General features: G+C 37.5%; 1 protein-coding gene across 2 annotated transcripts; it reads left to right on the top strand.

The window, feature by feature from the left end:
- Positions 1–236: 236 nt before the first annotated feature.
- LOC115506997 (endogenous retrovirus group K member 7 Env polyprotein-like) lies at positions 237–5,037 on the top strand. Of its 2 annotated transcripts, XM_030305031.1 has the most exons (4): positions 237–338; positions 1,578–1,711; positions 2,624–2,720; positions 2,977–5,037. In XM_030305031.1, exon 4 carries the CDS (start codon positions 3,773–3,775, stop codon positions 4,964–4,966), a length of 1,194 nt encoding a protein of 397 aa, XP_030160891.1. In that variant the 5' UTR covers positions 237–338; positions 1,578–1,711; positions 2,624–2,720; positions 2,977–3,772; the 3' UTR covers positions 4,967–5,037. The 2 variants fall into 2 exon arrangements, with proteins under 2 accessions (XP_030160891.1, XP_030160892.1); XM_030305032.1 differs by lacking the exon at positions 2,624–2,720.
- The last annotated feature ends 21,687 nt before the right edge of the window (positions 5,038–26,724 follow it).

Raw genomic sequence — 26,724 nt, 5'->3', positions numbered from 1 at the left:
TTGTGACCCGTTTAGAAAGTTCACAAGGTACACAGAACTAAATGTTTTGGCTGGCAGCGATCATGTGAAACCTGTTTATTCTTAGAATGATCTGACCCATAAGAGTCTTGATATAAAAGATTGTGTACAGCAACAATAAAGCCTTCACTTGGGCCATCAGCCCAGGGGACCCTCCTGTTCCCAAACTGGCTTCTCTTCTCTTTTTTTTTCTTACATTCCCCTACCCTCAGGACCCTGATCTCAGTGTTTGTTTCGCCGGTCGCAACAAGTGGCGCCGGAACAGGGACTTGAGACAACAAGGAGGAAAGCGAAAGCGGACCGCGCGGCGTCTAATTCAGGTAGGGGAACTGTGCCAGCAGCACAGATGATGGGAGTAAAACTATGGGACAGAAACAGTCTACGGAACAGGGATATTTTGTAACTGCCTTGCAGGCTCTTATGAAGGAGAAGGGAATTAAGGTTTCTCAGTCAGCCCTTAGGGAATTTTTTGACATAGTGCACGATTATTGCCCATGGTTTCCAGACGGGGGTACAGTTGATTTAAAGGATTGGCAGCCAGTTGGTCAAGAACTTAAAAATCAAATGAAGATTCGTGGGGTTGCAGTTCCAAGGACCTTGTGGTCTACTTGGACCTGTATTAAAGAGGTCCTTGATCCTGGAGGTTGCTGCAGGATTTGAGAGCAATTAATGCTGTCATGAAGCCCATGGGGGATTTGCAACCCGGCCTCCCTTCCCCATCGGCCATTCCTTTACAATATCAATTACTAGTTTTGGACTTAAAAGATTGTTTTTTTGTTTTTTTTTTTTACCATTCCGTTGGCCCCTGGCGACGGAGAACAGTTTTCATTCTCCCTGCCTTCCACTAACTTACAAGAACCTGCTAAGCGGTATCAGTGGAAGGTCTTACCGCAAGACATGGCTAACAGTCCAACTTTATGTCAAGAGTTTGTGGCCAGAGCAATTACCCCTTTTAGACAGAGCTTCCCCCATGTATATTGCATCCATTATATGGTCGACTTACTTTTGGCTGCTGAAACTGAGGAATTATTACAGGAGGCTTTTATTTCTCTTCAAAGATGCCTTAAAGCATAGAATTTGATTGTTGCCCCTGAGAAAGTTCAAAAGGAAGCCCCTTTTGAATACCTAGGGTATCCCATCTCCAAATCAACTGTTCGACCTCAGAAAGTATCAGTTAGAAACGGACATTTGACTACTCTAAATGATTTTCAGAAATTATTAGGAGATATAAATTGGATTAGAAATACACTAGGGGTCACCACAGAACAATTACTGCCTTTGTTTAATATTTTAAAAGGAGATAGTTCTCCAGCGTCCCCACGAAGTCTCACTCAAGAAGCTAAAGAAGCTATAAGACATATAGAACAGGCCATTCAGCAGGCAGAAGTCACTAGAATTGACCTTTCTCAGCCTTTGTATCTAATAATATTAAAGCCTCAGGTCATCCCCTTTGCAATTCTGTGGCAATCTCATGGCCCACTTGAATGGCTACATTTAGCCTTACACTCTCTGCATGTCATTAATCCTTTGCTATCTATGGTTTGTCTTCTTATCATTAGAGGAAGATCCTGAGCTGTTCAGCTCTTTGGACACGATCCAGAATTTATTGCATGTGCCTTTCTGACACAGAAGCTGGTGGATGCTGCTTTTGCCCAGTCCATCGAATGGCAACTTGCCTTGGCTAATTTTACAGGTCAAATTAAATTTCATTTACCTTCTGATTCTTTAATACAAGATTTCAGTCTTATAGATATTTTGCCCTATAATCCTATTGTTTGTCAGCCGATTGAAGATGCTGCTTCCATTTTTGTGGATGCTAGTAAAGAGGGTAAAATTGCAGTGTATTATGTCACTTCCCAACATAAAAATTTGATCACTTTAAATTATACGACTAAATCTGTCCAAAGGGCCGAGCTTTATGCTGTACAGGTAGCCCTAAAAACTTACCCGGAATCTATAAATGTCTATTCTGACAGTCAATACGTTGTCAAAGCCGTGTTGCAGCTTCCCACGGCCTTTATACTGACAGCGGATGAGGAACTTTATCATCTATTTCATGCTATACAAAAACTTCTTAATTTACAGCACAGTCCAATTTATATTTCCCACATTCGAGCTCACACCGATCTACCTGGTCCCCTAGTTGCTGGGAATCGGATAGCCGATGCAGCAACCCATTTATTGCAAGTTCTGCCCATTACCACTCCTTTGGAAACAGCCAAAAGGAGTCATGATAATTTTCATCAGAATGCAGCAGCCCTTCGATGAGAATTCAAAATATCTCGTGAGGCGGCCAGACAAATTGTTAAACAATGCAGCATCTGTCCGCAATTCTTCCCACAGCCGGTCTATGCCATTAATCCCTGAGGTCTTCGGCCCAATGATTTGTGGCAAATGGACGTCACCCAATATTTACCTTTTGGGAAATTGCAATATATACATGTGTCTGTAGATACTTGCTCAGGCTATATACATGCTACAGCCCACTCAGAAGAAGCATTTGTTGATGTTCAAAATCACCTATTTTCTGCCTTTGCAGCAATGGGCAAACCTCGTAAAATAAAAACTGACAAAGGTAGTGCTTATATATCTAAATCTTTTACAGAATTTTGCCGCCGACTCTGAATTGAGCATACAACTGGCATTGCTTATAATTCCACAGGACAAGCTATTGTTGAGCGAGCTCATCTGACTCTAAAACAGTATGTGCAAAAACTTGAAGGGGGAAATATTAAAGGGAAAGATAAAGTATTCCCCACATGTACATCTCACTCTTGTATGTTTAAAAATTTTTAAATGTCAATGAGGCAGGGATGACTGCCACAGAGCGTTGCTGGGGAAGGAATCAAGAACCTCTCCTGATGGCAAGATGGAAAGATATGCCGGAAGGCATTTGGCGAGGCCCAGACCCAGTCCTTCGGAAAGGGCGACGGTATGTATGCTTGTGTTTTTCCACAGGATGAGGAAGCGCCGCGCTGGGTCCCGCTTCGGCTCCTCAGAGATATTAGGGTTGCACCAAAAAATGGCCAAATTGACAGTGACGGAGCCCCCCCAGAAGCGACGACGGCGGAGTCATAAGGCAGGTACACCCACCTGGGGACAGATAAAGAACCTGGTGACGGAGGCCCCTGATATAGTGATGGCCTCAGGTAGAGAGGTAACGGCCACACATGTCTTCTTGGCACGCCTGTGCATTCTCACTACAGCCGGGGAGTCTGCCCTCTATTGGGCATACATGGTAGGTCCTCCTACAGTACAACCTGTAACATGGAGAGACCCCACACCCAAAGTATACACCAATTTCACCTTTATGGGAGGGAAAGATGCAGGGTTTTTGCCCACTGTGTTGGCCTCTATGAATTGGACGGCACTCTCTGCAGGAGTACCCATCTGCCTGCAAAGGGAGTGTACGCGGTACAAACTTGCTTATGGGTGTTTGGGTACGAAACCAGTAGGGCGGTCTATTACTTATACATTGTGGCAAAATGGCAAGCGTCCTTCTGAATGGGTACCCCGCTCCGTTGCTGCTTATTGGCAAAAGAGAAAATTATTAGGAGAATGGATGTTTTTTGGACTGCGTGATCCCCCTCAAAATCTTCCTATATGTCCCTCAGTTGGTCAAGGCCTTACTGGGGACTCACCTTGGGGTAAATGTGCCCAATCCTCTTCTTTGAGGATGACTCCTAAAGACATAAACTATACCATTACAGATTATTCCTGAAAGGCCTGGCATTCATTCCTTCAAGAAACATCTATGGCTATTTTGGAAGTGCAAAGGGAAACAAGGAGACCTTTAGTGGCTCCTTTAAGAGATATGGGTCCACCTCCTAACGAGGCACAGGAACACCACAAGATCATCCCACAAACCATTTTGCAATCCCCTGAAGGAAGAATTCATTTTGATCTTTGGAAGTTATATGCTGGCTTTGATAAAATATATACTAATGACAGCTTTAGTTTTCCAGATTATTATCTTTCTCCAGTCCTGCAATTGTGTACCTGTGTTCCTCCTCCCTACTATTTGATTGTTGGAGATGGAGCCATTACTCCAGTGAAAGAAGATGGTCATCAATTATACCGGCTGACCTGTCCTGCTTGTGTTTTGACCAATTATCTACCAGTAGATGGGCCCTCTAGAAGTGAAATGAAGGTTTATCTGGTCTTACAACCTCCATATTGGATGTTGCCAGTAAATGTTACAGGACCTTGGTATCCTAATTATGGGATACAATTGGCCTTAGAAATCAGTAAATGGCTGCGCAGGAACAGACGGTTTCTTGGACTCTTGATTGCTGGACTCATAGCAGCAGTGACTGTAATTGCCTCTGCAACTGTATCTGTAATATCCTTACATGAAAGTGCCCAAACAGCATCCCATGTAAATGAATTGGCTCATAATGTATCCAAGGTGTTTGCCACTCAAGAACGAATAGACTGTAAATTGGAAGCCCAATTGGAGGCACTGCAAGAAACATTGATGTATCTTGGTGATCAGTTTGCTGTTTTGCGTACCAGACTTTCTTTAATTTGTCATGATGCATATAAGCATATCTGTGTTACCCCTTTAGAGTATACCAATATGACATGGGGACAAGTGCGTCGTCATTTACAAGGGGTTTGGCATGACGCTAACACTAGCTTAGACCTCTTACACCTACAAGAAGAGATAAATGCTATTGCAAGTAGCTCACTCAGTTTCCCTGACCCTGGAAGTCTCGCTGGAACCATACTTCACCAACTTAATGGGTTTAATCCATTTAATATTCTTCAGCATTCCTTTTGGATCTTTATTGGAATTGTTTCCGTAATATCTGTTATATTTGTCTTGCTGTGTTGTTTCTGGAGATGGGGTCTCACTGCCTTTACCACATACCAAACCAGGATGTACATGTTGCAATTACAAACAATAGGGGGAAATGTGGGAGGCCGGACCCCGGTGCCAGGCTGAGACCGGGTCAAGCAATGGCTCCCTGTTGACTCAGCAAACCCTGTGGTTCCCCCTCCCATTCCCCCACTTGCAAAGGCATACAAAAGCCTTGTCAAGGCTGAGAAATCTAATTCCTGAAGCCTGTGGTCTGTGGGTGTTGGCAGTAATGTTACCCCCCTTTCTACCCCGGGTCAAATAGAAACAAACATGGAAACTGTGTTTTGCTAGCAATCTATCAACAAGGTCTTGTTGTGACCCGTTTAGAAAGTTCACAAGGTACACAGAACTAAATGTTTTGGCTGGCAGCGATCATGTGAAACCTGTTTATTCTTAGAATGATCTGACCCATAAGAGTCTTGATATAAAAGATTGTGTACAGCAACAATAAAGCCTTCACTTGGGCCATCAGCCCAGGGGACCCTCCTGTTCCCAAACTGGCTTCTCTTCTCTTCTTTTCTTTCTTACATTCCCCTACCCTCAGGACCCTGATCTCGGTGTTTGTTGCGCCAGTCGCAACATTTAGGCCATTTACATTCAGAGTAATTATTGATCGATATGTAGTTAGTGCCGTTTTGTTACTTGTTTTGTCATTGTTTCTGGAGATTTTCTCTGTTCTTTTCTAATCTTTGTCATTTTTTTTGTCTCCTTCTGACTCACAGGGGTCACCTTTAATATTTCTTGCAGTGCTGGTTTAGTGGTCATGAATTTCTTTAGTTTTTCTTTTTCTGGTAAACACTTTATCTCTCCTATTCTGCATGATAGTCTTGCTAGATACAGTATTCTTTCTTTAATGTTTATTTATTTTTATTTTTGCAAGAGAGAGAAAGAGAGGAGAGGAGAGGAGAGGAGAGGAGAGGAGAGGAGAGGAGAGAGAATCCTAAGCAGGCTCCAGGCTCTGAGCTGTGAGCACAGAGTCCAACACGGGGTCAAACCCACAAACTGGGTGACCTGAGCCGAAGTTGGATGCCTAACTGAGCCACCCAAGTGCCCCGCTGGATAGAGTATTGTTGGCTGCAGATTTTTTCCCATTCAGCACGTTGAATATATCATGTCACTCCATTCTGTCCTGCCAAGTTTCAGTGGAGAGATCTGCAGCTAGCTTTATGGGTCTTCCCTTGTAAGTTAAGGACTTATTTTGTCTTGCTGCTTTTGGGATTTTTCTTCATCACTGTATGTTGCAAATTTAACTACAGTATGTCTTGGTGTGGCCTGCTTTTGTTGATTTTCTTGTGAGTTCTCTGTGCCTCCTGGGTCTATATGTCTGTTTCCTTCCCTAGATTAGGGATGTTTTCAGCTATTATTTCCTCAAATAAGCCTTCTGTCCCCTTTTCTCTCTTTTCTTCTGGGAATTCTATGATATGAAAGTTATTACATTTGATGGTGTCACTGAGTTCCCTAAATCTATTCTCATGATCCATCATTCTTTCTCTGTCTTGTTCAGCTTCCTTATTTTCCATTATTATATGCTCAATAACACTTACATACATGTTCCTCAGTTTCTTCAGTCCTTACAGTCATTATATCCAGTCAGTTCCAAATCTCTGTTTTTTGCATTTTTCATTTCTTACTGATTGTTTTTTAACTGTTTTATCTCTGTGGTAAGGGTCTTCCTGATGTCTTCCTTTATTTTCTAAAGCCCAGAGAGTATCCTTATGATTGTTGCTTTAAATTCAAGCATATTACTTATATCTATTTCATTTAGATGTTGGACCTAGACACTTTCTTTTATTTTTGGGGGGTGAATTCCTCCATCTTGGTATTTTGTATGGTCTCTGTTTTCTTCTTTGTGTTAGAATATTCTGTCATGTTTCCTGTCTCTCGGCATAATGACTTTATGAAGAAGAGCTCATATAGTGTCTAGGTTCTTGTGCTTCAGGAAATGTCCCTGGTGTGTGATGCATGCACTCTGTTCCTGTGTTTTGTCTTCTCTATGCCTCAGGTCAGTCATCTGTAGAGGTCCTCTTTCCTTGCAATGGGCAGTGTTTGTACCTCAGCCAGAGTGTGGAGACTTTTAATTAGGTGTGCTCTGTTCTGCTTATTAAATGAGACATGATGCTGCTTCCCCTAGAACTGAAGTCTTACTGAACTCTATGGTCAGTATGAATAGTTCATGCATGGGTTTGTGCTGGTCCGCTGGGTATGGGGCCTGCTGTCCTGGTCCTCAGGCATACTTGTCTGAGAAATCAGCACCAGCAAAGCCCATGGCGGTGGGACTTGGTGTACGCAGGTTAGGCAGCCAGTATTGGTATTGTGCTATTTACTAAAGTTGGTTTATGTTGAAGGATTGAGGAGGGAAATCGCGTCTATGAGCCACTTTGTGTCCAGAGAGAGGACTTCATGTTTGCTGCTCTCAGGGAAGTACTCCCAGAAGAGTGAATAAGTACCCCTGGTGCATCCCAGGGTTTCCAGGTTGCTGTTTTCACACTGTCTGTCTCCCAGTTGCTTGTCTGCCTGGAACAGTGCAGAGTGCTTTGGGCTCTATCCCAGCCAAGCCTGCTGACTTTTAAAATCCAAACTTTAGGACCTGGTGTGAAAGGGACCTGTGATGGTTTTCTAGGAGAGGGTCTCGCTGCACTGGGACTCATGTAGGTTTGACCAAGAAGGACAGTTGTGCGAGAGTGCAGGGGTGTGGGATTTGGAACAAAGCGGGCTAAATAGCCAGTGTCTGATTTAGCTGCCCCCAGCAGGTGTCTCTGTGCCTATGCTGAGGGGGAAGGGAGGGAAATGGCACTTGCCAGCTCTTTTCTCCCTGGAGAGGCCACTCTGAGAACTCCACCTTTCATAGATGCACTCCAAGAAGAGTGAACAGTCTCTCCTTGTGTGCCTCAGGCAATCCTCAGATCGCACCTTCTGACCTGGGGCTGCTTGCCTGCCTTATCTCCAAGAGTGGCCTAGTGCCCTCAGGTCTTTATCCCAGTCAACCCTGTCCACCTCCAAACACCAGTCTTTGAGCCTTGGTGGTAGGTAGCAAAAACAGAAAATCAGCTCGTCTCATCTCCCCAGACAATGGCTTTGGGGAAGTATTCTCCTTGTGTGTTCCCCTGTGCATTCCCCTCTCTCTCACCTTTCTCCAAGATCAGAGCTCCCTCTACTCTGCAACACCTGAGATCCCTTTCTCCCCCAACCACCTCTCCACACTTCCTACCTTTCTCAATGTTGCTTCTTCTTTCTCTCTAGTTGTGCAGTTTGTTCTATCAGTCCTCAGGTTGATTTCTAGGGTATTCTAGAAATCTAGAATGATTTGATAGTTATCTAGCTGTGTTCAAGAGATAAGGCAAGCCAAGCATCCTTCCACTATGCCACCATCTTAGCTCCCCTGCTAATACAATGAAACTCCACATAGGCATGCTTTATAAGTTTCATGAAACCTAGAAATTTTTGCTTTCATGGGCCTCTTTTCTCATAAAAATACAAAAATTATATTTTATGGCTGCATTGGCATAAAAAGTAATCCAATCGAGTCAGGATTATATTAATTTTTTCCCTTCTCATTTTAAAAGAAATTAGAACATTTTCATGGACCCCTAAAGAGTATTGTGAACCTAGACATTATGTTTACTATGCCTAATGAGTATGTTGGCCTTGGCCTCTTTACAGGGACAGTGCCTGTCTTAGTCACCACTGTATGCTCAATGTCTAGTATTGAATAGATGTTTAATAAATAGTTCTCGAATGAGTAGAATGAAATTTTGTTAAACAAGAAATATTTCTAAATATTTGAGCTACAAGAGACTTTACAATAATTTTGAGTCAAGATATACTCATATCATTGAATATTTTCCTGTTATTATTTGCTCTAGTTTTGATAAGTTGAAGAATAGTCTACATTTTCTCATCATATTTATTATTTAAATATAACTGATATGATGTTTTAAAAAGTCAAATAAATCCTTGACTATCTAGACTTCTGCATCATTCTGATATCAAATACTTGTGGTCAAACTGAAGATAAAGGCCTATAGTATATATCACATTATTTTATTGGGGATTTCCATAATTTTCTACTAGCTTTTTTTATTTTGGTGAATAAGGATGCAATAGGTAAATCTGCAGGTCTAATAGGATGTGTAAGAGTTGAGTGGCAATTAAGAGTCATTTTTTCTTGGGGCACCTGGGTGGCTCAGTCAGTTAAACATCCGACTCTTGATTTCAGTTCAGGTCATGATCTCACGGTTGTGAGGTCAACCCCTGCTTTGGTCTCTGCACTGGGTGTGGAGCCTGCTTAACATGCTCTCTCTCCCTCTTCCCTTTCCCCCTCTCAAGAAAAAGTCAGTTTTCCTTTGCTGCTACTTAGGATTGTGATTTGGACAATGTTGTGAATTTGGAATTTTGCCAGTTTACCTAAAGAGTCATCAAGCACTGCCATTTTCATCTATGCTAATCATATAGTCCTTGCCCTCAAGGAGTTCAAACATTAGTGCTGTCCTTAAAAGTTTCTTTTCTGGGATTAAGATGCATGATTACATTAGTGATCAAAAGACTACTAGGCAATTATGGAATAACAGCAGAATAATTGGTAGTCTTGGAGAAGAGTGCATCTTAGTCACGTTTGAGCCAAGCAAACTACTCATGTTCTACTCCATAGTACATCTTTCTAGCAATAGAATATTTATATTCTTCTGCTCCTTTAGGCACTGTTCAAAATGTTATTTTTCTGCAAATAAGATTTATGAAATTATTCTTCTTGAATTAAATATTTATGCGTTTGTAACATGTTGCAATTACCATAAGACTAGATATTATTCACTTATAGCATTTTAAGTTGTATGATTCATGATGACATGGCCAAAAACTCTTTGTTTCATTAATAACATTTCCCCCTTTGTAGGATGGATAATCTCTGAGCAGGTTTCCCAACATATATTAAATCCAACTAAAGAATGCATATTCTCGTTTGATTTTACAAAAGGTGTGGCTTAATTTGGTTTCTATGATTCAATTCTCACCTCAGTTAAGCCCCCCCGCACCAAGTCCTTAGTGATCAGAATCAATCACTTATTTCCCTGAGTTCTTCCAAAATAGGGTATTTCTATCTCTATTTACTACTTAACTTATTCTGCTTTAGTTATTTGTCTAATTATCTTATCTTTGTTAGAAAAAAGGAGGCACTCTATTATTTATCTCTGTGGTCCCCTAAGCACCCATATTGACAGTATATATGTGTGACTGTATTTTGTGGAACTCTTATGTGAAATCTGGCCTAGATTTTTTTTTCAAACAGCATTTTCATCTGCTAGGCAGCTTTTAGTGTTTGCAACCTTATCACTACCAGGAGTAAATTTCTTTGAAAATTCCAAGAGAGGGTCATCAAACTAATAGATTTATCCACTATGATATTCTAGCAAGTTATGCCATTCAACTAGCCACAAGTTGCTTCAAGGTCAAACACTGAAATGTCTAAGTAGAGTACAAGGGTGCTAGAAGATTATTTTTTGATAGTCTTGCCTATTTGTGTATCTGTATTTCTAATTCTGGTTACATATTTCTATTGTACAATGTTAATATGTCCATTATAACTTTTTCTATTTACAATTAGGAACCAGTAGTTATTTAAATTCTCAGATCACTGGATATTTCAGAAAATATTACCCTGTTAACAAGCATTTCTTTGACTCTAAGGAACAGGTATAAAATCAGGAAGATGAAATAGTAACACTTCATTTAGAAATGGCTTTCTACAGAGAAAGTGAACTCTGATTAAGAATTAGAATATTACCACACAGGTGCACAGAATGGGCTGAACAACCTCTCTTGTCATTGATTCATGTGTAATGATTGGCAGATATGGGATACCTTGCTAGACAATAAAAACATAGAGCTCCCCCTCAGTCAGACTTTCTGCAAAGATTATTCCTCCCTGGCCACTTCTTGTCCACTTATTCACTCAAGACAGGTCTTAAGTCATCTGACCAATTATAAAACACAACACTTACTCCCTGGTTACTCTCTGGCTTCCTATTTACTTTGACAGGTCTCTAATCATTGGATTAATTAAAAGAAAAACTCCCATCTTAAAAACACACTAACTATGACAAAGGCCCTAACTTGAGCCTAAGCTGTGCTCAGGTATATTTCAAAATGCCTATATATATATATGTATATATATATACATATATATATATATTCCTTTAAGGCAGGGACCATCTCTCTTGTATTTTATAAGCTTCACCTTTGTCTTCATGTCACTTTTGAGTTCCTGGTTTGACATTTATCCTGTTTGATTTTTTAATTTCACATCTTATTTTGGCTTTGATGTCACATACCTTCCTTGAACATGTCAGTGGCACTTTGGAGAATCAAGCAAGAAGAGTGCTATAGAGAAAGGTGGGAGGCTGGAGGGCTACAAAGTGGGAAAAGAAAATGTCAGCAGCTTTCAAACATGATGATAAGGGGATTGAGAAATAAGGGCGGCGTATTTTGGGATGAGATTTCACCTCTCCAGCTACCAACTCCCACCCCAGGAATCCTTAGATTTTAGGAAAGGTATTGGGTTTCTCCTTGTATGAGTAATGTGATTTATATTATTTTACAGTTGGATATTACATGAAAGAGTGGCCTCAGAATACAGGACAACTTGTCAGCATCTGGGTATTTTAGAAATTGTTTTTCATATTCAGCTGTCTTTGTTAAAATTCCTGGGTTGGATTTTTAACCCGATTGAAGACGAAAATCAGAGACGATAGAGAAATCTTTCTTTACCTCTGTGCCAAGGGAGAATATGAGAATTTTAACTCAAGATGTAGCAGTGTCCTTGATTCAGGAAAATACCAGAGAACACTCTAATTGAATTCCTATAAAGAAACAAGTTCTTTAATTCAATGTAATCTTTTACTAATCACAAAGAACATGCCAACACAATGTCCCAGTCAAGTAGATTTCCATTTACTTACCTTGAAGTGCTGTATGTAATGAAGTCATTGTTAAGCTCTATTTATTTTATTTTTTTTTTTATGTTATTCTTAAATTTTTTTTTTCAACGTTTATTTATTTTCGGGACAGAGAGAGACAGAGCATGAACGGGGGAGGGGCAGAGAGAGAGGGAGACACAGAATCGGAAACAGGCTCCAGGCTCCGAGCCATCAGCCCAGAGCCTGACGCGGGGCTCAAACCCACAGACCGCGAGATCGTGACCTGGCTGAAGTCGGACGCTTAACCGACTGCGCCACCCAGGTGCCCCTCTATTTATTTTTTAAAGACAAACAAAGGAAAAATAGTAAAACTCAAATCTCTACATATCTATTGATCACAGAATGACAATCTTATTTATTGTCTCTTAATCTGTCAAGAAATAAGAATACATAGCTTTAAAATATTACAAACTTTGATTTAGTTTTCTTCTCTTTCTCTCTAGTAATTCTGTGAGTACTTTAAAAGGTAGAAAGATTTTGAAAACTTATATTTTGATGTACAGACACTATTTTGTTAAAATTATAGCAAATATGTTTTGATTTTGAAGAAGTAGAACAGAATATTATGTCAATGTTGTGATAAAGTATATAATGTTAATAAGAAAATGTTAAATAGTTTTCAGACACTAATACTTTGAATTTGTAATAAGTTTTAATTAAACATATATTTTGAGTTAAATGATAAATTACAATAACTAGATCTGATTGTAATCTGTAATATGTTCAACCACGAAATAAATACGCTTGTAAAATTAAATGGTTTAATTCTGTATAATTTCTCAGTATGCTGCAGTTACTTGTATTTCTGTGTAGGAAGAAGTAGTAGAGCAAAACATAATGTGTTAGTAAACTAAATATTATAAATCATGAAATTTTACATCAATATATTCTTTATTTTTAAAATGGAAGGGATGTTGCACCTCTTACTTGGTAAGGATTGGTATTTGCTTCTTATGTTATGTGTGAGAAATTGGTTATAACAAAAACTTGCTTTGGGAACTGGAGGAGACAAAGATGCCTGGTTATATACTATTAAGTCATTACAGTTTTTTTTCTCACCTAGTTTTTCTGTTTAATTGAAGTATAATTAACATACAATGTTATATTAGTTTCAGGTATACAATATAATGATGCTACATTTGTATATATTACTCAGTGCTCATCAGAATTATACTCTTAATCCTCTTTATCTATTTTATCCATTTCCCAGCTCCCCTCTGGCAACCACCATTTTGTTCTCTTCTGTATTTAAGAGTCTGTTTTTTTTTTAATTTGTTTTGTATTGTTTAATTTTTTTTTCTTTGTTGATTTGTTTCTTAAACTCCATATATGAGTAAAATTATATGATATCTGTCTTCCTGTGACTAATTTCACTTAGCATTATACCCCATCTATATGTATATGTATATGTATATGTATATGTATATGTGTATGTATACGTATACGTATACGTATATCTATATCTATATCTATCTATATCTATCTATATCATCTACATCTATATCGCACATGTATTTATAATGCATATATATGTATATAATGCACATGTATATATGTGTATATAGTACATAAATATTGTAATTATACATATATATAACAACTTCTTTATCAGTTCAGCTATCAGTGGACATTTGGGTTTCTTCCATATCTGGGCTATTGTAAATAATGCTTCAATAAACATAGAGGTGCATATATCTTTTTGAATTAGTGTTTTCATTTCCTCCAGTTAAATACCCAGTAGTGAAATTACTGATCATATTGTAATTTTATTTTTAATTTTTTGAAGAAACTCCATACTATTTTCCACAGTGGCTGCACCAATTTGCATTCACAACAGTGCACAAGGGTTTCTTTTCTTCTACATCCTCGTCAACACTTGATGTTTCCTGTCTTTTTGATTCTAGCCATTCTGACAGGTGTAAGGTGAAATCATTTTTTTGTAAGGTGATATCTAATTGTGATTTTGATTTGCATTTCCCTGATGGTTAGTGATGTTGAACATCTTTACATGTGTCTATTGGCTCTCTATATGTATTCTTTGAAAAAAATGTCTATTCAGGTCCTCTGCTCATTTTTTTTTTACTCAATTATTTGAAGGCTTTTTGGTGTTGAGTGGTATAGGTTCTTTATATATTTTGGATATAAACATCTCAATGGATATATAGTTTGCAAAGATTTCTCCCATTCATTACGTTGCCTTTTTGTTTTGTAGATGGCTTCGTTGTGCAAAAGCTTTTTATGTTGGTGTGCACTAAATAGTTAATTTTGCTTTTGTTTCCTTTAACTGAGGAGACATATTGAGAAAAATATTTCTATTATTGATGTCAAAGAAATCACTACCTATGTTTTCTTCTAGGAGTTTTATGGTTTCAGGTCTCACATTCATGTCTTTAATCCATTTTGAGTTTGTTTTTATATATGGTGTAAAAAATAATCCATTTTCATTCTTTTGCATATCACTATCCAGTTTTCCCAGCACCATTTGTTGAAGAGACTTTTTCCCATTGTTTATTCTTGCCTCCCTTGTCAAGATTAATGGATCATATAAACTTAGATTTATTTCTGGACTTGCTAATCTGTTCTATTAGTCTATGTGTCTATTTTTCTGACAGCACCATACTGTTTTAAGTACTACAGCTTTGTAAAATATTTTGAAAACTAGGATTGTGACACCTCCACATGTGTTCTTCTTCCCTTTTGTTATTCAGGGTATTTTGTGGTTCCATGCAAATTTTAGTGTTATTTGTTATAGTTCTGTGAAGAGTGCTCTTGGTATTTTGAGAGGATTGCATTAAATTGGTAGATTGCTTTGGGTAGTACATACATTTTACCAATATTGGTTCTTCCACCCCATGAGAATGGAATATCTTTCCATTTGTTTGTGTCATCTTCAATTTCTCTCATCAATGATTTATATCTTTTGGACTACAAGTCTGTTACCTCCTTGGTTAAGTTTATTTCTAGGTATTTTATTGGTTTTGGTGCAACTGTCAATGTGGTTATTTTCTAAATTTCTCTTTCCCCTATTTCATTATTAGTGTATAGAAATGCTACAGATTTCTGTATATTAATTTTGTATCCTGTGACTTCACTGAACTCATTTATCAGTTCTAGTAGTTTTTTTTTTTCATGTAGTCTTTTGGACTTTCTGTATATAATAACATGTCATCTGCAAATAGTGAAAGTTTTGCTTCTTCCTTACTGATTTGTATGTCTTTTATTCCTTATTCCTGTCTGATTGCTAGGACTTTTAGTCCTATGTTGACTAAAAGTAGTGAGAATGGATATCCTTGTCTTCATGATCTTAGAGGAAAATCTCAGTTTTTCTCCATTGAGGATAATGTTAGCTGTGGGTTTTTTATATATAGCCTTTATTATGTTGAGGTATGTTCCCTTTTAACCTACTTTGTTGAGAGTTTCTACGATGAATGGATGTTGTACCTTATAAAATTCTTTTTTTTCATCTATTGAGATGATCATATGATTTTTATCCTTTGTCTTATTTCCCTGGAATAAATCCCAGTTGATTATGGTAAATGATATTTAATGTATAATTGGAATTGGTTTGCTAATATTTTGTTGAGGATTTTTGCCTTTATGTTCATCAGAGATATTGGCCTGTAGTTTTCTTTTTTCATAGTGCCTTATTTGATTTTGGTGTTAGGGTAATGTGGACTTTGTAGAATGAATGTGAAACCTTTCCCTTCTCCTATTTTTTTTTTTTTTTTTGAGTAGTGTGAGATGAATCTGTATTGACTCTTTAAGTGTTTGGTAGAATTCCCCTGTGAAGCCACCTGGTCCTGGACTTTTGTTTGCTGGGTGTTTTTTGATTACTGATTTAATTTCATTGCTTGTAATCTGCCTCTTCATATTTTCTATTTCTTCCTGATTCAGTTTTAGAAGATTATATGTTTCTAGGAATTAATCCATTTTCTAGGTTATCTGATTTATTGGTGTATAATTTTTCATAATATTCTCTTATAATCCGTTTGTTTCTGTGGTGTTGGTTGTTATTTCTGCTCCTTCATTTCTGATTTTATTTGAGTCCTCTCTCTTTTTTTCTTGAGTGTGGCTAAAGGTTTATAAATTTTGTTGACCTTTTCAAAGAACCAACTCCTGGTTTTATTGATCTGTTCTATTGGTTTTTAGTCTCTATTTTATTTATTTCTCTTCTAATCTTTATTATTTCCTTTCTTCTACTGGATTTGGGCTTTGTTCTTCTTTTTCTAGTTCTTTTAGGTGTAAGATTAGGTGGTTTAAGATTTTTCTTGCTTCTTGAAAAGGCCTGTTTTGGTATAATGTTTCCTCTTAGAAGAGCTTTTGTTGTATTCCAAAGATTTTGCACTGTTGTGTTTTAATTTTCATTTGCTTTTCTTTATGTATTGTTTAATTTCCTTTAAAATTTTAATGTTTATTAATTTTTTTAGAGAGATACACAGAGGGAGAGTGGGGGTAGGGTAGAGAGAGAGGGAGACACAGAATCTGAAGCAGGCTCCAGGCTCTAAGCTCTCAGCATAGAACCCAACGCGGGACTCAAACCCATGAACTGTGAGATCATGACCTGAGCTGAAGTCAGACGCTTAACCAACTGCGCCACCCAGGTCCCCCTTTAATTTCCTTTTTGATTTCTTGATTGACCCATTCATTGTTTCCTAGCATGTTATTTAACCTCCACGTATTTGTATTCTTTCCAGATTTTTTTTCTTGTGATTGATTCCTAGTTTCACACCATTGTGGTTGGAATGGTATAATTTCAATATTTTGAATTTATTGAGACGTGTTTTATAGAATAACATGTGATCTGTCCTGGCACATGTTCCTTGTGTACTTGAAAAGGATGTGTATGATGTAATGTTCTGTATATACCTATTAAATCTATCTGGTCTAATGTGTCATCCAAAGCCACTGTTTCTTCTTGAATTTCCATCTGAATGACCTATCCATTGATGTAAGTGAGGTGTTAAAGTCTTCTACTATTATTGTATTAAGGTCAAATTTTTATGTTATGGTTATTATTTGTTGCTTTTTATATTTTGGTGCTCCCATACTTCATGCATTAGATATTTACAATTGTTATATCTTCTTGTTGGATTGTTCCCTTTATTTCTATGTAGAGTCTCACTTTGTCTCTTCTTACAGTATTTGTTTTAAATTCTATTTTATTCTAAACATGTTTTGCTATTCTATCTTTACTTCTGCTTTCATTTGCATGGTAAATTTTTCATCCCTTCATTTTCAATCTGCATGTGTCTTTAGGTCTGAAGTGAATGTCATGTAGGCAGCATAAATGGGTCTTGCGTTTGTATCCATTCAGTCACCCTTGTCTTTTGATGGAGGCATTTAGTCCACTTATTTAAAATAATTATTGATAGGTGTTTACTTATTGCCACTTTTTAAACTTATTTTATGGTTGTTTTTTGTAGTTCTCTATTACTTTCTTTTCTTGCTCACTTCTTTTGTGGTTTGATGGTTTTCTTTCATGTCATGCTTGGATTCTTTTCCCTTTATTTTTGTGTATCAATTACAGGTTTTTGATATGTGATTATCATTAGGTTCATATATAACATTTTATGCATAGCATTTTATATTAAGTTGATGATTGCTTAACTTTGAACCTATTCTAAAAGCACTAAATTTTTACTCTCCTTCTCATGTTTTGAATGCCTTGACTGAATTTTGTGGATATAATTGATTTTATTGCTTTTGTGCTTTAACCTCTATATTGGTTTTATAAGTTATTAATCTACTACTTTTACTGTATTTTTGCCTGTGAAATTTTTCCTTTCATAATTATGTTACTTCTTGGTTATGGCCTTTTCTTTCTGCTCAAAGAATTCTTTTTAATGTTTCATGTAAGGCTGGTTTAGTGGCAATTAACTCCTTTCACTTTTGTTTATCTGGGAAATTCTTTATCTCCCCTTCTATTCTGAATGATAGCTTAGCTGGGTAGAATATTCTTGGTGGCAGGTTTTTCCTTTCAGCACTTTGAATATATCATGTCACTCCTTTCTGGCCTACAAAGTTTCTGCTGAAAAGTCAACTGATAGCCTTATAGTATTTCCCTTGTATGTAACTATTTTTGTTTCTCTTGCTGTTTTTAAAATTCTCTATTTATTGGTACTTTTTTGCCATTTTAATTATTATGTGTCTTGATGTGGACCTTCTTGGGTTAATTTTGCTGGGAGCTCTCTGTGCTTCCTTGTTTTGGATGTCTGTTTCCTTCTCCAGATTAGGGAAGTTTTCAGCTATTATTTCTTCAAGTAACTTTTCTGTCCCTTCTTTTTCTCTTCCCCTTCTGGAATCCCTATAATTCTAATGTTATTACAGTTGATAATGTTGCTGAGTTCCCTTAACCTATTCTTATTTTTTATTATTCTTTTCTCTTTTTGCAGTTCAGCTTGGTTGCTTTCTATTACCCTGTCTTCCAGATTGCCAATCCATTCTTCTGTCTACTCTAGTATGCTATTGATTCCATCTGGTGTATTTTTTTTTATTTCAATAGTTGATATTTTCATCTGACTGGTTCTTTTTTATATTTCCTATCTCTTTAGTGAAGGTATCATTGAGATCCTCCACTCTTCTCAACTCAGTGAGTATATTTATGACCATTACATTGAATATCATTATGAATATTATGTTGAATTCTTTATCAGTGATGTTGTTTACCTCCATTTCATTCGGCTATTTTGCTCTGGTTTTGTATTGTTCTTTCATTTGGGACATATTCCTTTGTCTCCTCATTTTGTTTAACTCTCTGTGTTTGTTTTTTTATATGTATTAGGAAAGTCATCTGCATCTCATGATTTGAAAGAAACAGCCTTATGAAGAAGAGGCTCTGTGCATCCTGTGGTGCCATGCTCCCTGTGCACAGATCCAGATGCTCAAGGGGTGTCTCCTATGGGCTGCATGCACTTTACTGTTGTGGCTGAGCCATGTTTGTCTTCAGTCCAGTTGACTGCAATGTTCCACTTTGCCTGTTGTGCACACACTAGGCAGGATTTTGTTATTAAGGTGCCTGTCTGAGGTTGCAGTAGGCTTGTTGTTGGGTGGTCAGCAGTCAGACCAGATATCTGCCCTCAGTCCCTCTGTGGGAGCTGCAGTTTTATTGATTGGCTGGTCACACTATGTTGCCAAGTATAGAGTTTGGTTGCCAAGAATATAGGCATAAAGGCATGTGTGGTTATCTCCCCCTTTCCCCGGGGCAAGAGTCACTTTAACATAGCACCAATTTTGCCAGTGTTGCTTGCAGGGTGTGGCAGGATAAAAGCTGCTTTGGAGGGAATTTCATAGGGGAATGTGGCAGTGGGGCATGCAGTGCTAGCAAGATAAGTAGAAAGTATGCTTACTGATTCCTGCAGTTGTCTAACTCTTTAGGCTTGGGAGGCATATGTGGTGAGAGATAGCACCTGTCAGCACTTTTGTTTTTGGAGAGCTCTCCTAAAGATCTCTGTCCCTCCAAGACACATTCTGAGATTAGCAAATAAATCTCCCACAGGTATACCCCAGGTATTTTTCAAACTGCTGTTTCTATGTTGTACTTCAGTGGGGTTATTTATTATGCTGTATCTTTAAGGGTGAGAACTGGTTTTCTATTGCCCTTCAGCTCTCCTGGAGCTAAACCTTTTGATTTTTAAAGTACCTGGATTGAAGCCCCACTGATTGTAAAAATTCATGAGCTTAAGCTCCACTGGTTTTCAAAGCCAAATGTTATAAGCACTAGTCTTCCCAATTCAGGTCCCCTGTGCCTGATATGTCTAGTATAGGGTATGATCTTCTCTATTCTTAATCCTTGTGGTGCCTCCTGGGGATTTTTGGCTCCTGACAGCATTTCGGCCTTTCCTACTTTTTTGATGTGGCCTTCTCTCTATGATTAACTGAAAAGTCTGTTTTTCCACTCTTCAGTTTCAGTTAGTTGCCACAGATTAGCTGTTAACTCAGTTTGTCTGTGGGATGAAGTGAGCTTAGGATCTTCCTACTCCACCATTTTCCCAGATGTCCAGGCATTGTATTTCAAAGTGTCTTCAGGGAGGAAATAATAATTACTGTGATAATTTGGTTACTTCTCATCTATGTGAGTCAAACTTATTTGCAGAGGGACACTGCACAGCAGTCAGGTTTTGTTTTGTTTTGTTTTGTTTTGTTTTGTTTTCAAGAAGTTTCATTGATGAGAAAGTACCTATATATTCAGGGAAAAGAACAGAAACATGATCTCAGATAATTATTTAAACCAAATCATCCATGTGTTGAAAAAAAATCAAAGACCCACATAGAATTAGAAATATGATTTTCCTCTTTTTATAGGAAAGGGGAATGTGAGGTAATTTATTAAAATAAACTGCAAAATGTCCTCATGCAATTGAAGGTTGTCATTAGCTTTTTTTAAATAAGGAAATTATTTTTATCTCTGTATTACAGTGTCAAGGTTATCTTTCATCTGGAGGATTTTGTAATTTTGCACTGATCTAGAGACTGTTACTTGTTTTCAAAATGAATGTATGCAAATTATTATTAAATTCTTCAGTGTTCAGTCTTCTGAATATCATTTAAAAATATGAATGAAGGTACAGTAATATGATAATTAACTCATTATGAATAATTTATTTTATGGCTTGAAACCCTGAATAAAGCAAAGTTGATGTTGCCTAAATTTTCAAACAGAATCCAGTTGAAATACCACTACATTTAAGCCATGTGCATAGTATTATATATTAAGTGAGAAATCTCATTACAAAAGCCATGCATTTATGTTTCTTAGTTTATAATATTCATTCTTAAATTCGCAGCTTGGGACCCTAAAGGATTTATAATATCCAAATAATGTTGTTACAGTAAACATATTTTATTTTTTTTAGATTTCCTGCAGAAAAGGCAACAAAATCCACTTTGACTATAGGTAGTGTTTATATTTTAAATGTTAACAGCAATTATAATTAGTTTTTTTTAAAGCTGGTGAGTGAATATAACCATCTTTTGCTTACATATTTTATTTATTTATTTATTTATTTATTTATTTATTTATTTATTTTTAATTTTTTTTCCAACGTTTATTTATTTTTGGGACAGAGAGAGACAGAGCACGAACGGGGGAGGGGCAGAGAGAGAGGGAGACACAGAATCGGAAACAGGCTCCAGGCTCTGAGCCATCAGCCCAGAGCCTGACGTGGGGCTCGAACTCACCGACCGCGAGATCGTGACCTGGCTGAAGTCGGACGCTTAACCGACTGCGCCACCCAGGCACCCTGCTACATATTTTAAATAATAGAAACCGTTAGATATCTTAAGATTTGCCATGATCAAACAGAATGTTATTTGTAGATTATATGAAATTCTCAGGTAAAGGAGGAGTCCCTTGATCCACTATTTTTCTATTTATTTATTTTATAATTTTGCACTCTGTTTAACTATTTAGCACATACTATGTGCATGATAATATTCTCAGTATTTACAATGGTCCTATGAGGAAAACACTATTATGATCCCTACTTTATTGAGGAGGAATGAGATATAGTACATATAGTATGATATTAGCATCAAATAGTCTTGTTTAAGTCATGAATTCACCACTTACTAATACTGTCTCCTTGGCATTTAATATGTACTAATGTCTCTGAACATCAATTTCTTTTATACAAAATGAGGGAAGATGCTAGGTACTTAACAAAGTTATTGTAAAGATTAAGTGATAATATTAGAAACATCTGGCAGTTTCTGGCATATAACTTCTCAATACAATTTAATATTTTCCCCATTTCCTTTAGCCTTGTGTTAGTCAAAACTCTTAGCTACAAGTGATAGAAAACCACATCAAACACGCTTTTTGAAAAGAAATATGTTCAGGGCCGCCTTCAGCTCAGGTCATGGTGTCACAGTCCATGAGTTCAAGCCCCGCGTCAGGCTCTAAGCTGACAGCTAAAAGCCTGGAGCCTGCTTCCGATTCTGTGTCTCCCTCTCTCTCTGCCCCTCCCCTGCTCATGCTCTGTCTCTCTCTGTCTCAAAAATAAATAAAAACATTAAAACATTTTTTAAAAAGAAAAGAAATATGTTCATTAATTTAACTGGAAATTCAAGGGTTTCCACCCATGGCATTATAATGTTTTTCTTTTGGCACTACCTACGACTGTTTTGGCTTACTTTCACGCACACTATTATTCCAATTTTTTGCCAATACAACTTTTTGCCAATTTACATCTGGTCAATTTCATAGGCCGATAAACTAAGACACATATTTCTTTGAGTCACAGTCCTTGAATCTGTGCCTCAGAGTTTCTGCCTTTATTCAATAGACCAAGCTGCTTACCCATTGACACCATCCTTAGTTAAATGGCATCTCATCTTGCTTTTTCCTGGGACAATACAAGTAATAGTAGGTTCGGGTGTGGTGGAGATACAGTTTATTTTAGAATTTTTAAAATACAAGCACTTGTGTTCTTTGTTGCACAGGGAATGCACAGAATAAGGGTCTTGGTAGGGAAGTAGAGTATAAGTACCAGTCTTATCTCTTGCTATCTGCTGTTCTCCATTTTGTTCACAGTAAGTTTAGATTGGAGTAGAATACACAGCACTTCAAACTTGGTAAGATTCATGATCACCTGCCCATGAGCCATATTGTATTGCTGTCCAGAAGCAGAAAGTATTTCTATTTTCTTCCTTGTCTGCTTTCAGAAACACCAGCTTAGACCACAGTTTTTATTCACATGATAAGCCCTTATTCAAGGTCAAAAACAATAGTCAATGAAATTGAATATGTTGAAGTATTTACATCAAGTCCCTGAACTTTGGTCAGCCCAAAGTCTAAGTCCTAATATACAATAGGGACAGTTTTTTTTTTTTTTAATGACATTTATTGTCAAATTGGTTTCCATACAACACCCAGTGCTCAACCCAACAGGTGCCCTCCTCAATGCCCCTTACTCACTTTTGCCTCCCTCCCACCCCCATCAACCCTCAGTTTATTCTCAGTTTTTCAGAGTCCTTATGGTTTGGTTCCCTCCTTCTCGAACTTTTTTTCCCATTCCCCTCCCCCATGGTCTTCTGTTGAGTTTTTCAGGATCCACATAAGAGTGAAAACATGGTATCTGTCTCTCTGTATGACTTATTTCACTTAGCATAACACTCTTCAGTTCCATCCATGTTGCTACAAAAAGCCATATTTCATTCTTTCTCATTTCCAGCTAGTATTACAACTAGTATTACAACTAGTATACATTACATTACATACTAGTATATACATTACATTGTATATAAACCACAACTTCTTTATCCATTCATCAGTTGATGGACATTTAGGCTCTTTCCATAATTTGGCTATTGTTGAAAGTGCTGCTATAAGCATTGGGTACAAGCGCCCCTATTCATCAGCACTCCTGTATCATTTGGATAAATTCCTAGCAGTGCTATTGCTGGGTCATAGGGTATAGATCTATTTTTAACTTTTTGAGGAACCTCCCCACTGTTTCCCAGAGTGGCTGCACCAGTTAGCATTCCCACCAACAGTGCAAGATGGTTCCCATTTCTCCACATCCTCTCCAGATTCTAGTCTCCTGATTTGTTCATTTTAGCCACTCTGGTGTGAGGTGGTATCTCAGTGTGATTTTGATTTGCATCTCCCTGCAGAGGAGTGACGTTGAGCATCTTTTCATGTGCCTGTTGGCCATATGGATGTTTTCTTTAGAGAAGTGTCTATGTATGTTTTCTGCCCATTTTGTCACTGGATTATTTGTTTTTCAGGTATGGAATATGGTGAGTTCTTTATAGATTTTGGATACTAGCCCTTTGTCTGATATGTCATTTGCAAATATCCTTTCCCATTCTGTAGGTGACCTTTTAGTTTTGTTAATTATTTCCTTTGCAGTGCAGAAGCTTTTTATCTTCATGAGGTCCCAGTAGTTCATTTGTGCTTTTAATTCCCTTGCCTTTGGGGATGTGTCAAGAGATTGCTACGGCTGAGGTCAGAGAGGTCTTTTCCTGCTTTCTCTCCTAGGGTTTTGATGGTTTCCTGTCTCACATTCAGGTCCTTTTTCCATTTTGAGTTTACTTTTATGAATGGGGTAAGAAAGTGGTCTAGTTTCATCCTTCTGCATGTTGCTGTCCAGTTCTCCCAGCCCCATTTCTTAAAGAGACTGTCTTTTTTCCATTGGATGTTCTTTCCTGCTTTGTCAAAGATTAGGTGGCCATACTTTTGTGGGTCTAATTCTGGGGTTTCTATTCTATTCCATTGGTCTATGTATCTGTTTTTGTGCCAATACCATGCTGTCTTGATGATTACAGCTTTGGAGTAGAGGCTAAAGTCTGGGATTCTGATGCCTCTCGCTTTGGTCTTCTTCTTCAATATTACTTTGGCTATTCGTGGCCTTTTGTGGTTCCATACAAATTTTAGGATTGCTTGTTCTAGTTTCGAGAAGAATGCTGGTGCAATTTTGATTGGGATTGCATTGAATGTGTAGACTGCTTTCGGTAGTATTGACATTTTGACAATATTTATTCTTCCAATCCATGAGCACGGAATGTTTTTCCATTTCTTTCTATCTTCTTCAATTTCCTTCATAAGCTTTCTATAGTTTTCAGCATAGAGATCTTTTACATCTTTGGTTGGGTTTAGTCCTAAGTATTTAATGCTTCTTGGTGCAATTGTCAATGGGATCAGTTTATTCATCTTTTTGTTACTTCATCATCAGTGTATAGGAATGCAACTGATTTCTGTGCATTGATTTTGTATTCTGCGACTTTGCTGAATTCATGTATCAGTTCAAGTAGACTTTTGCTGGAGTTTTCCATGTATCATATGTCATCTGCAAAAAGTGAAAGCTTGACTTCATCTTTGCCAATTTTGATGCCTTTGATTTCCTTTTGTTGTCTGATTGCTGATGCTAGTACTTCCAACACTACGTTAAACAACAGCGGTGAGCGTGGACATCCTTGTCATGTTCCTGATCTCAGGGGGAAAGCGTTCAGTTTTTCCCCATTGAGGATGATATGAGCTGTGGGCTTTTCATAAATGGCTTTGATGATGTTTCAGTATGGTCCTTATAACCCACATTTCTCAAGGGTTTTCATTAATAAAGGATGCTGAATTTTGTCAAATGCTTTTTCTGCATCGAAAACAGGATCATATGATTCTTATATTTTCTTTTCTTAATGTGATGTATCACATTGATTGATTTGCAAATGTTGAACCAGCCCTGCATCCCAGGAATGAATCCCACTTGATCATGGTGAATAATTCTTTTTATATGCTTTTGAATTCAATTTGCTAGTATCTTATTGAGAATTTTTGCATCCATATACATCAGGGATATTGGCCTGTAGTTCTCTTTTTTTGCTGGGTCTCTGTCTGGTTTGGGAATCAAAGGAATGCTGACTTCATAGAATGAGTCTGGAAGTTTTCCTTCCCCTTCTATGTTTTGGAGCAGCTTGAGAAGGATATGTATTATCTCTGCTTTAAGTATCTGGTAGAATTCCCCAGGGAAGCCATCTGGTCCTGGACTCTTATTTGTTGGGAGATTTTTGATAACTGATTCAATTTCTTCACTGGTTATGGGTCTGTTCAAGTTTTCCATTTCTTCCTGTTTGAGTTTTGGTGGTGCTTAGGAATTTGTCCATTTCTTCCAGGTTGTCCATTTTGTTGGCACATAGTTTTTCATAGTATCCTCTGATAATTGCTTTTATTTCTGAGAGATTGGTTGTAATAATTCCATTTTCATTAATGATTTTATCTGTTTGGGCCCTCTCCCTTTTACTTTTCAGAAGCCTGGCTAGAGGTTTATCAATTTTGTTTATTTTTTTAAAAACCTAGTTCTTGGTTTCATTGATCTGCTCTACAGTTTTTTGAGATTCTATATTGTTTATGTCTACTCTGATCTTTATTATTTCTCTTCTTCTGCTGGGTTTTGGGTGTCTTTCCTGTTCTGCTTCTGTTTCCTTTAGGTGTGCTGTTAGATTTTATATTTGGGATTTTTCTCTTTTCTTGAGATAGACCTGAATTGCAATGTATTTTCTTCTCAGGACTGTCTTCACTGCATATCACAGTGTTTGGATTGTTGTATTTTCATTTTCATTTGCTTCCATGTATTTTCCAATTTCTTCTCTAATTGCCTGGTTGACCATTCATTCTTTAGTTAGGTGTTCTTTAACCTCCATGCTTTTGGAGGTTTTCCAGACTTTTTCCTGTGGTTGATTTCAAGTTTCATAGTATTGTGGTCTGAAAGTATGCATGGTATGGTCTCAATTCTTTTATACTTATGAAGGGCTGTTTTGTGACCCAGTATGTGATCTCTCTTGGAGAATGTTCCATGTTCACTCGAGAAGAAAGTATATTCTATTGCTTTGGGATGCAGAGATCTAAATATATCTGTCAAGTCCATGTGATCCAATGCATCATTCGGGGCCGTGGTTTCTTCATTGATCCTGTGTCTAGATTTTGTATCCATTGTTGTAAGTGGGGTATTAAAGTCCCCTGAAATTACCATATTTTTATCAATAGGTTTGCTTATGTTTGTGATAATTGTTTTATATATTTGGGGGCTCCCGTATTCGGCATATAGACATTTATAATTGTTAGCTCTTCCTGATGGATAGACCCTGTAATTATTATATAATTCCTTTTTCATCTCTTGTTACAGCCTTTACTTTAAAGTCTAGTTTGTCTGATATAGGTATGGCTACTCCAGCTTTCTTTTGACTTCCAGTATCATGATAAATAGTTCTCCATCCCCTCACTCTCAATCTAAAGGTGTCCTCAGGTCTAAAATGAGTCTCTTGTAGACAGCAAATAGATGGATCTTTTTTTTTTATCCATTCTGATACCCTATGTCTTTTGGTTGGAGTATTTACTCCATTTACATTCAGTGGTAATATTGAAAGGTATGGGTTTAG

The sequence above is a fragment of the Lynx canadensis genome, chromosome X, assembly GCF_007474595.2.
Source record: "Lynx canadensis isolate LIC74 chromosome X, mLynCan4.pri.v2, whole genome shotgun sequence".
NCBI classification, from domain to species: domain Eukaryota; kingdom Metazoa; phylum Chordata; class Mammalia; order Carnivora; family Felidae; genus Lynx; species Lynx canadensis.
This window is presented reverse-complemented; position numbering and strand designations above follow the sequence as displayed.